This window comes from Mobula birostris, chromosome 19 (assembly GCF_030028105.1).
Source record: "Mobula birostris isolate sMobBir1 chromosome 19, sMobBir1.hap1, whole genome shotgun sequence".
NCBI classification, from domain to species: domain Eukaryota; kingdom Metazoa; phylum Chordata; class Chondrichthyes; order Myliobatiformes; family Myliobatidae; genus Mobula; species Mobula birostris.
The window spans coordinates 1,053,466-1,065,577 of record NC_092388.1 but is presented as its reverse complement, the minus strand read 5'-3'; the positions used below and the strand labels follow the sequence as shown (position 1 = coordinate 1,065,577).

Here is a 12,112-nt window from a genome sequence, read left to right as displayed (position 1 = left end):
CACATCTGGGAAAAAAAACATTCTAAATGATTACATTGTGCAAGGCTTCTAAACTTCAGAAACCTCCACTGAACTTTCTCCTTCCTCTTCCTCCCTTTTTCATTGCCCCCTCCTACATACATCTACCCAACACAAATTAAGTAACTATTACTCTAATACTTCCCCAAACTAATAAATTTTCTGTGCAAGCTAATACTTTTCCATATTCCTCATAATGAAGCAATCATTGACAATTTTTGGCAATGGGCAGCTCCTCCTAATTATGCCTAAAGATTCTGCTGGGAATTGGAGAATGGCTGGCGTATGTAGTGTTTGTCCAAGCAGTCAGTTTAATTTCTCCAAAGTAGGTACTAGCCAAAGCTCATGAAGTGACATGGAGACAATTTGTAGCATACAGGATTTTTATTAGGAGGGAAAGGCACTGGGTTACAAGGTAATTTTGTGAACACCTGTAATGGGTAACTGCAAACTAGGCCACATTCCATTCATTTAGATGACCATGAGACATAGCAGAATTAGGCCATTCAGCCCTTCCTGTCTGCTCCACCATTCCATCATGGCTGATCCTGGATCCCACTCAACTCTATAAATCTGCTTTCTTGCCATATCCTTTGAAGCCCTGACTGATTGGGAAAACAATCAACTTGCACCTTAAGTATACCCGTGGACTTGTCCTCCACCGTAGTCTGTGGCAAAAACATTCCACAGATTCATGACTCACTCTAAAAGGTCACCCCTCAATTTTGAGTGTGTGCGCCCTCTAGTTCTGGATACCTCCACCAGAGGAAACATCCTCTCCACATCCTCCCTACTTAGTCCTTTCAATATTCAGTAGTTTTCAAGAAGATCTCTCCGCATTCTTCGAAATTTCAGTGAGTACAGGCCCAAAGCTGCCAAACACTCATGTTAACCCCTTCATTCCCGGAATCATCCTTGTGGGACTCTCTCGAATGACAACACATCTTTTCCATAACTGTTGACAATACTCCAAGTGCACCCTGACTAGTGTCTTATAAGGCCTCAGCATTATCTCCTTGCTTTCATATTCTATTCCCCATGAAATAAATGCCAACATTGCGTTTGCCGTCTTTACTACAGACTCAACCTGTAAATTAACCTTCTGGGAGTCTTGCATGAGGACTCCCAAGTCCCTCTGAACCTCTGTGATGTTTGAATCTCCCCATTTAGATATAGTCCACACTATTGTTCCCTTTACCAAAATGTATTTCCATACATTTCCCAACACTATTCTCATACATTTCCCAGCACTATTCCATCTACTTTTTTGCCCATTCTTCCTCCGCACTACCTACCCCTCCACCTATCTTTGTATCATCTGCAAACTTTGCCACAAAGCCATCGATTCCACTATCCAAATCATTGACAAATAACGTGAAAAGTAGCGATCCCAATACTGACCCGAGTAACAACACCAGTCACCAGCAACCAACCAGAAAAGGCCCCTTTTGTTCCCACTCGTTGCCTTCTGCCTGTCAGCTATTCCTCTATCCATGCCAATATTTTTCCTGTAACTCTATATGATTTTATCTTGTTAAACAGCCTAGTCATGTGTGACACCTTATCAAATGCTTTCTGAAAACCCAAATGACATCCACAGCCTCTCCTTTGTCCACCCTGCTTTTACTTTCTCAAAGAACTCTTAAGAGCTTTGTCATGCGAGATTTCTCTTTACAGAAACCATGCTGACTTGGACTTATTTTATCATTGGTCTCCAAGTACCCCAAAACCTCATCCTTAATAATACACTTCAGCACTTTCTCAACAACTGAGGTTAGGCTAACCAGTCTATTATTTACTTTCTTTTCCCTTCCTCCCTTCTTAAAGAGTGGAGTGATATTTGCAATCTTCCAGTTCTCTGGAGCCATGCTAGAATCAAGTTGTTCTTGAAAGATCATGACTACTGCACCTGTTATCTCTTCAGCAACTTCTCTCAGAACTCTGCAATGAAGTCCATGTGGCTTATCCATCTTAAGATCTTTCAGTTTGCCTAGCACTTTTTTTTTCTCTTTGTAATAGCAATGGCACTCACTCTTGTTCCCTGACACTCATGAACCTCTTTCACACTGCCAGTGCCTTCCACAATGAAGACAGATGCAAAGTACCCTTTAAGTTCATCTGCCATTTCTTTGTATCCCATTACTACCTCACCAGCATCATTTTCCAGTGGTCCAATATCAATTCTCACCTCCCTTTTACTCTATATATAACTGAAAAAGCTTTTTGTATCCTGTCTTTTTTATTGGCTAGTCTGCCCTCATATTTGTTCTCTTCCCTTACAGCTTTTTTAGTTGCCTTTTGTTGGATTTTAAAAGCTTCCCAATCATCCAACTTCCCACTCACTTTTGCTACCTTGTATGCCCTTTCTTTGGCTTTTATGCTGTCCTTAACTACTTTTGTCAGGCTTGATTGCCTACCTCTGCCATTTGATAACTTCTTCCTCTGTGGGACATATCTATCCTGTGCCTTGTGAACTATTCCCAGAAATTCCAGTCATCTCTGCTTTGCTGTCATCCCTGTCAGTATCCTCCTCCAGTCCTCCTGGCCAAGCTCCTCTCTCATGCCTCTGTAATTTCCTTATTCCATTACGATAATGATATATGTGACTTATGCTTCTCCCTCTCAAATTGCAGTATGAATTCAATCATATTATGATCACTGCCTCTTAAGAGTTCCTTTACATTAAATTTCTTAATAAGATCTGGGTTATGACACAACATCCAGTCTAGGCTAGCTTTTCCCAGATAGGCTCAAGCAAAAGCTGCCCTAAAAAGCCATCTTGTAGGCATTCAACAAATTCCCTCTTGTGATCCAACGGCAACCTGAATTTTCCCAATCCCCTTGCATATTGAAGTCCCCCATTACAATTGTGACATTACCCTGATTACATGCCTTTACCAGCTCCCTTTGCAATCTCAACCTCACACCTTGGCTACTGTTTGGAGGCCTATATATGGTTCCCATAATGGGTTTTTTTTACTCTTACAGTTTCTTAACTCCACCCACAAAGATTCAATGTTCTCTGACTGTCACCTCTTTCTAAAGATGTAATTCCATCTCTTACCACAGAGCCACTCCACCGCCTATGCCTTCCTGCTTGTGCTTTCAATACAAAATATATCTTTGATATTAAGCTTCCAACTATGGTCGCCTTTCAGCCACGTCTCAGTGATGTTCACAACGTCATACCGACCGATCTCTAATTGTGCCACAGGTTCATCCACCCTATTACAAATGCTAAGCATATTTAAATACAGCACCTTTAATCCTACATTCTCCACCCTTTTGAATTTTGCCTCTGGTACAATTTAACTCTTTGCTCTGTCTGCATTTGTACCCAGTCATTGGCTTGTCCTTCCTTACATTCATGTTACACCCATCATCTACTTGTGAACCTGCTGGTTCATCCTCAGCTCTGTCATACTGGTTCCCATCCCCCTGCCATATTAGTTTAAACCTCTCCCAACAGCTCTGGTAAATCTGCCCACAAGAGTGTCCTAAGTGTTGGAGCCAAGCTGATTCCAAATATATTACTTCACTTTCCTCTGGGCTATATCAGTGAGGCCACCTGACGGATCTTGACAACTGGGCATCTTGAGATCTGCAAACCTTCTGCCCAGGCTTTTGAAAAATATTCCATTGTCCTTCAAGACAGATGGATGGCATCGTTATTTTGTAACATTTGAACAATACTGTCCATTTCTTGGGCCCGATTACAGATTTTTTTTTGCCTCAATCTTCAGTCTTTCAATTTCCTTTGAGCAAACAATGTGACATGGCGATATTAATTGTGAGGTTTTGAAAGTGGGTGTGATGAGGATGGTTTTTTTGGCTGTTTTAGGAAAAGTGGAAGTACTCACCAACTGCATCTCAGTGTGGTATGGCAGTTGTCCCGTATCTGACCGCAAAGGACTCCAGCATGTGATGAAAACTGCCCAGTGGATTATCGGCACCCAATTGCCCACCATTGAGAACATCTACCATAAACGCTGCCTGGGCAGGGCAAAAAGCATTATCAAGGATGCATCTCACCCTAACCATGAACTTTTTACTCTCCTCCCATTCGGTAGGCGCTACAGGAGCCTCCGTTCCCGCACCAGCAGGCACAGGAAGAGCTTCTTCCCTGAGGCTGTGACCCCGCTGAACCTCTTATCACAGTGCTAAGCAGTATTGCACCCATATTGTTCTGTCTCTGTACTTTTATATTTTGCAGTTATTTTATTTGCAGTTATTTTGTAAATATCATTTTTTCGCATTTCTGGTCAGATGCTAACTGCATTTCATTGGCTTTGTATCTGTACTCGGCACAATGACAATAAAGTTGAATTGAATCTAATCTAATCTAATCTCGGCAAGAAGTGGCAACCTTACAGCTGTGTCTGGTATTTCGTTATTGGCTTTTTACCAACCTTCTACCAGCCTGTTATACATATGTGTCTGAGACAGGTGCCTCTACTGGGCTGTTACATGTATCTGTGAGACTGATCAGTGAAGCATTCTGATCACATTGTGTCAGGATCAAATAAGCTACCAATTTTTGCTGTCCTTAATGTGTAAAAATAAAATTAAATATGCATAAGGAATGCTAAATATGGGATATCAAATGTAGGGAAAGAGAATACAGTACGTGGCAGGTCTTTGGGAGTCATGGGATCTTTGGCAAGTCATGCACTCCATGAAAGGGGGTACACATGTATATGGGCTGGTAAGGCAGGTGTACAGTCAGTGTTGAGCATAATGCGTCGGAGGACAGCTCCTTCCTGCCTGGTGCTTGATATTCCTCAGTCAACCAAAGTCTGTTTCTGCATGTGGAAGAAATTCATAATCTTCACCAGGTTCTGCCTTGGAGATATTCACTTTGGTCTGAGAGTTGGCCCATGTTTTCCAGGGACTCGCCAAGCGCCTCTATTAGGGGACTGCATTGTGCAGCTGGGGCCTGTGGGTAGAGGACTTTTGCCTAGCAGATGCTGAGTGTGTTGCTGATTATTTTGTATGCTTCAGTGTACGTATTGATTATAGTTCAGGGTTCTCTGCCTTAAAGATCTTGTTCAGTCATCTCCCTGCAGAGCTATTCCAAACACGGTGTGAATTCCTTCCTTAGAGCATATAGGAATGTTATACTTGAGTCAGTGCAGGGAACAGCACCATCCATTCTAGGTGGTTTCTTTCAACACTTGTCAAAGCCTTTGTCCCCAATAGTTATCAAAAGCATGGCTGCCCAAAGCAATTCATGTCTCTCCTATATTCTCCTCCGAAGAATACAAGCAGTGGTATTAACCATGCATTATTAGATTTTAGTCAAGTCCGCATTGTTGTCCAAAGCTTTCCTGTTTTTCTTGCTCCTATGTTGCATCTGATATCTGATAATCCTGAGTGTGGAGAGCTTAGAGGGATGTGTTTGAATCTCTGGTGACCGCATTCCGGACTAGATCATTTCATTAAACTAGGAATTAAATCTGTGCTGGCTAACCTGTAATACCAGTTCCACCCGTAGATGGTGCTGTTGAGCAGCCAGGCCTAAGCCACAGGAGCTGATCAACTGCTTTGGTCAAGCAAATCTTTTCTGGGGATGTTCAGATTTTACTAAATCCAGGAAAAGACTAGTAGGATTGATTTTTTTTCAGTGTCAGAAATAAAGAAATTATCCAGCAATCCACCTCTTCTTTCCCAAGAAGAATCAGCCTAATATGGGATAGACACTTGGAAAGGTTTCAAAGGGCAAAGGGAGACAAAGGAAGCTCCTCAGACAACCAACTTCAATGTTGAAATGGTTTGGAAAAGTCTATTTAAATCTTCAGTTTTCATCTTTAAAATACAACGAAGTGCAAGATGTTTGCTTAAATGTAGGTACAAGTGGAGAATGGTCAAAGGAATGACGGGGGATGTATAGCGGCTAAATTTTGTGCAAGTGTGGATGAAGTGATTGGCTAGGATGGTGAAAGCTATGCTTTGTGTGTTCAGCTAAAGAAAGTTGTTGTGTGATTTAATAATGGGGGCACAGTGGATTCTGGTTAATTGAGACACAATCAGGACCAGTATTTTATGGCCCAATTAAGCGGCTCCTCCAATTAGCAGAAGTTTCATGGAAATAGTTCAAAAGGTATAAAATAAAAAGAAAAACTTGGTTACAAATTATGTCACAAACACTAGGTTTTCTTTTCATTTTATACCTACTACAGGACAGCTGGTTGACTAATAAAATTTATCCTTCCTGTTTTCAGTGCTGCTGATGTGAAATTTTTAAAATTCCACAGGTGTAGTTAAAAAATAAACAAAAGAATTGAGACACTGATATTATTTTCACCAAAATACTTAATTTCATGGGAGCAGGTAGTATGAAGTAAATGGTAATTAAATACACAGCTGAAGGCACTGGTAATGTGAAAGAGAAATGACAAATGCTGGAACCATTCAACATGTGCTTTGCTTGTTAGAAAGAGAACCAGTCAATAAGACATAGCATAATTGGACCATTTGGCCCATTGAAGGCTGATTTATACTTGTGCGTACTAGCCTGCACTGTAGCCTACGCAAGTGGGCTACGCCGTTTTGAGTATTTATACTTGTGCATTGGTGTGTCTGCGTTGCTCTGCAATTCACCACCAAAACGCTAGTTGGCGGTGGGGTTTCTATGCCACTGTGAGTTTCTTCATGTTGAAACTCAAACTTCAAACAATGGTGACTGTAACTGAAGGAGGGTGAATTTTCTGTGCTTGTCCGGCCACTGAGAGACATGGACGAGGAAATGCATTTCAAATATTTTCAGATGTCGGCAGGTAGATTTGACGATTTGGTTCATCGTCTCCAACCATTAATATCGCATTAGTGTATGCACGGTATACTAGGAGACTGGCAATCACCATTCGAGTTTTAGCTTCAGGTGGAAGGCAATAGGCTGCAGCAGCTAGATACAAACTAGCGTCAAGCACAGGGTCCTCCGTAATTTCGGAGGTCTGTAAAGCTTTATGGAAAGCATTGCAGCCAGAGTTCCTTCCCTGCCCTTCAGTCGCCCAATGGGAAGCTATTGCAGCGTAGGAGGAAATGCGATGCTACCAAGCGGGCCAATCACAGTTGTTGTGGTCTGCGTCGCCGCAAAGCGTAGTTACAGTTTGGGAGAGGTGCGCGTTAGGCTACGGCATAGGGTTTGCGTAGAGTACAGTGTAGGGTGCGCTGCTACACTGTACCTACGGTGTCCATTTGACGCACAGCACAAGTATAAATCAGCCTTGAGTCTGCTCTACCATACCATCATACATTATCCCTCTCACGGTACAGTAGCGTAGTATTTGAGGAAATTGCTTTACAGTACCAGTGGTCACTGATCGGAGTTCTATTCCTGCCACTGTGTGTAAGGAGTTTGTACAAGCTCCCTGTGACTTCACGTGTTTCCTCCGGGTTCTCTGGTTTCCTCCCACATTCCAAAGACGCACGTGTTAGGGTTAGTGAGTTGTGGGCATGCGATGTTGGTGCTGGAATTGCAGCAGTTGTGGGCTGCCCCTGGCATGTCCTCAGACTGTATTGGTTATTGACACAAACAATGCATTTCACTACATGTTTCAATGTACATTTGGCAAATGCAGCTAATCTTTCATAGCAGCAGGAAATGCAAATCAACTGGAGGCTGATGCTGAAACATTGACTGTTTCTCTCTGCAGATGCTGCCTGACTTACTGAGTATTTCCCACAGTTATTGTTGGATTTTATAACTAAAGGGTCCAGTTTCTATGAAATAATTGGTATGCTTGTGTAGGAATACAAAAGTGATGACTTCAGGTTAGAAAGCCAGAATGTTCATTGTGTCCAATTTTTCTGAATGAAGGCATTTCACAGCCTTTTAGAAGGTTGGCTAGAATAGGGCTGAAGTTTGTTATGTTGTACCGGTCAAGATGGTGTCAGCATACAATGCTTCCTGTCACAAAAATGTCTTATTTAACTTTTATAATTGTTTTTGCACCTTAAATGTGTTTCTGGGACTGTTAGAGCCTGTGATTTACAGTTTGGAGATCAGTTGAGTGATCCTGCACTTTACTGTCTCTGAGGAGATTCCGGGAAGCAAGTGGACTGTCTCGATGTGAAGAAGCTTAGTGACAAAGGTGCAAGCTGATGTCTGATTCCATTATTTGCTGATTAAAGCATCGAAGAAGATTGAGACATTGAGGCGAGCGAGAGTTTAATGCCCCAGGCCTGCCTTTTTGAGCACCGCTGAGGAAGAACCTTTGAGCAGCCTACCGCTGTGTGGCTCACACATGACAGGCGGGTAGGCCTCTCTGCCTTATGTCCTCCTCTCAATGAATGTCGGCCGTCTCTTGGTTCTATATTTATGGTTTGGACTATTGCATTTATGGACTGAACTTTTTCAGACTTGTGGTTTTTATATTTTTTATCGCCCATTCCTTTTCCGTTTTGTTATGCAAGGGGATGGTGTTTGGGGGTTGAGGTTCTGTTAGTTTTTTTGTGTGGGGGAGGTCTAGTTTTTTGGGGTTCAATATTCCTGTTCTGTTTCGTGCAAAGTGAAGGAGTTTTGGGGGTTGATGTTGCCGTTTTTTTGTTGGGGGAAGATGGGTTTGATGTTTCTCGCTGAACAACTCGTGTTCTTTCAACACACACAAAAGTTGCTGGTGACTGCAGCAGGCCAGGCAGCATCTCTAGGAAGAGGTGCAGTCGCTCGGCCTGAAACGTCGACTGCACCTCTTCCTAGAGATGCTGCCTGGCCTGCTGCGTTCACCAGCAACTTTGATGTGCGTTGCTTGAATTTCCAGCATCTGCAGAATTCCTGTTGTTTGACTCGTGTTCTTGTTTTGTGGCTATCTGAAGAAGATGAATTTCAGCGCTGTGCATGGATATACCCTTTGATAATAAATGAACATCTGAATCTTTGTAGGGTGATAGAGGTTTGCTCTTTAGGACAGTGAGATTTGCTGTGCAGTTCACAAATGTTTTTGATAGACTTATAAAAGAATGCTCATTGCTGCCTGAGTAACCAGAAAACAGATCTGTGAGTTGGTAGATCTTGTTCTCATCTTTGATTTTCCCCCTAATGGTAATCTTTATGTTGTTTTCATGATCACAAGACGCTTGCTGGATATGAAGAACATCATGTCGCAGGTCTACCCCACTAGCGTGGGTCTCAATGGCAGTGGAACTGGACTTGTGGTATACTGTGTGGCCTTCTGCTACACCATGTCACAAGCAGTGCACGGTCCAACAAATGGTACAAGTGATTGTCTTGGGTGTTTTTCTTGTGATTAGGAGCTCCTCATCAGTGAGACCAGTGGTGGAGGAGCTGTGTTGCCTCAGTTCTTGCACCGACCAGGCCCTCGTGCCGCAGGGTCGCTTGGGAGAAGACAGCAGAGGCAGTGCGAGAGAGAATAGAGGTGCTGAATTCCATGCTGGGTTTGGGGGCTGCCCTCCGGTGTTCACTTGGAAGGCAGGTACTGCATTCACCTGTTGTACCAGCTGCGTGCTTGTGGCTCTGGGATAGGGGTTCCCAGCCTGGGGCCCGCAGACCCCTTGGTAAAGTAGGAGCCCATGGCACAATAAAGGTTGGGAACCTGTGCTCTAGGTTGACAACATCTGTGCCCCATCGTTCTACAGGCCACGGCACTCAGAGACTTGGGCTGTATTATATTTTTTGGTGACTGTGTTTTTCTGCTATCAGGATTCTGTGCTGAGTGTGACTGTTGGCACGTGTTTTGCACCTTGGCCCTGGAGGAACACTGCTTGGCTTGGCTGTATTCACGTGTATGGATGAATGACAAACTTGAACTTGGCGTACAATAAGATGGACCTTTTCATAGTGTGGAAATGGCTAATACCTGGGTCATAATTTTAAGATGATTGGAGGAAAGTATGGGGGGGGATGTCAGAGTACTGTTTTTTTTTAAAAAACAGAGTGGTGGGTACGTGGAATACTTTGCTAATGGTGATGGAGTTAATACTTTAGGGCCGTTTAAGAAACTCGACTTACACAGTGATGATAGGAAATGAAGGGCTATGTAGGAGGGAAGGGTTAGATTGATCGCAGAGTAGGTTAAAAGTCTGGCACAACATCATGGGCCAAAGGGTCTGTACTGTGTTATAATGTTCTAAAAGTTTAGGGAAATGGATTGGCTCTCTACAGACCATTTGGGGTTAGTATCATGGCTTGCATGCTAGAAAGCACCAGGTAAGTCTTCAGTACAAATAAAGGAGGTGGTGTATAGTTGCTGTTGCTTTCCCCCGGATTGTTTCATGAGGGACATCATGCTCATTGTGATGCAATTCACATTGTAATTTGGGGAGCACTTTACATGTTGGAAGTACTTTGCGTCATGCATAGAATAAATGGTTCAGGAGATGGGGTCAAAATGTCCTTATACAAATCATGTAGAAAACTCCCCATTTGGTAAGAAAATTCTAGCAATGATTTCAGTCTCAGATGTTTGAAATGTTCTGACAGTTTATGTGCCATATGTATACAAGTAATGTTTTTAAAGATTGCAGTAACTCCAAATTGTATGGAAGGCAGATGTTCTGGAGCATATTCACTTACCATTCATTTTCTTTTAGGTCTTGGATGGTTTATTAGCTCAGTACGGTTCAGTGGAGAGTTGTGAGCAAGGTATGTAGCTAAGAAGTGTTTTGTTTGTAGGAATGTTGACAAAAATTGACACGAGTGTAATTACTTCTAACATGCACTTTATTCCCAAAAAACCCAACACATGGCAATGGCATAGAGTGAGTGAGTGTGTGTGTGTGTGTCCGTCCTTAACTCTGAAATAAAAGAGAGATGGCACTGCTATCAAGCAGACCAAGGTTCAGAGACCTCAGCCACGGCGAATGTTAGGGGCTTTTGACCCACAAAAGCCGTAAATGAACAGCCCTGTAGGAGAAGACAAAAATGCCCCATTGCCAAGTACTAGCTGAGAAGCTCACGGTCGACCGTGCTGTCCTTGTGCTTGTAGGGGCGAAGCTGGTGGCTAAAAACGGTGAGAGGTTGCCAAACGCCATTGAACAACTGTTCATGCACCGCACTGACCCTGCAATCTGATGTTTCTGTGGTGAGAGTGATTGGTACGTCTGGGAGGGGGTGCACCAGCAACATTGCATTAGACGATGCCTGCTTAATGTCAGAGAATGCGTTGGACCTTTCTTTCATCCAGTCCATGATATGCTCAACTGCTTTGCCCTTAGGGCTTCGTAGAGGGGGCACTTGAGCTGAGCCGCTTTGGGGACAAAACAGTTCACTATACCAAAAAACTCCTACAGGACCTTAATGGTGACTGGCTGAGGGAAGCGCTTAACTGCCTTAACTTTAGCCAGCAGGGGAAATGCCCCTGCTGCATTGATGTGGTGTCCGGGGAAATCTACCATGGACAGTCCAAACTGGCACTTCACCGGGTTGACGATAAGGCCATGCTGACTAAGGTGTTCGAAAAGGGTTCTCAAGTGGAAGAGATGTTCATCCATAGAAGAGCTGGCTACCATAATGTCATCTGTGTAAACAAACAGGAATGACAAATCCCTGAGAACACTGTCAATGAGGCGCTCAAACAAACCAAACGGTGTAATAACAGTGGCTTTAGGAATGTCACTCGGATGGACAGGGACCTGGGGATAACCGCGAACAAGGTCCACATTCAAGAAAGTAATTTTCCCTGCCAGGCGGGCAGAGAAATCCTGGATGTGTGGGATTGGGGTATTGGTCAGGTGTTGTGGCATCGTTCAGGCAGTGGTAATGGCCACATGGAAGCCACGCGATGTGCGCGGGAAGCCACGCGATGTGCGCGGAAAGCCCATGGACTGCTGGACTGCCAGCCGAAGCCCAGGTGCCTTGCGCAAGTGTGAACGGGCAGGCCGGTGACAAGGGTATGGTGCTCCACCCGTGTTTAGCAGCAGAGGAGAAGGTGAGTTCAGTTAGGTCCGGGAACACAGTGAGGAGGCGGGGGAAGTTGTCCGTGGTGGAAAGGGAGCTGGACAACTTTGAAGTGCTGGTGGAACTGCATGTGGTGGAGAGGGAATAGAAAGTCTCTGTGTTGATGAGGCACCGGTTCTGGACGTCAGTGAGAAGGCTGTTGACACAGAGGAAGTCGGACCCCAGCAGGGGTGTAGTCAC

The 12,112-nt window shown here is 43.8% G+C and overlaps 1 protein-coding gene across 1 annotated transcript in view; it reads left to right on the top strand.

The window, feature by feature from the left end:
* igf2bp3 (insulin-like growth factor 2 mRNA binding protein 3) overlaps positions 1-12,112 on the top strand; it is a 182,394-nt gene that overhangs the window by 90,634 nt on the left and 79,648 nt on the right. The window contains exon 4 of the mRNA XM_072283096.1: positions 10,567-10,618. Coding sequence (XP_072139197.1) covers positions 10,567-10,618 — 52 coding nt within the window. The remainder of the gene's footprint in view (positions 1-10,566; positions 10,619-12,112) is intronic.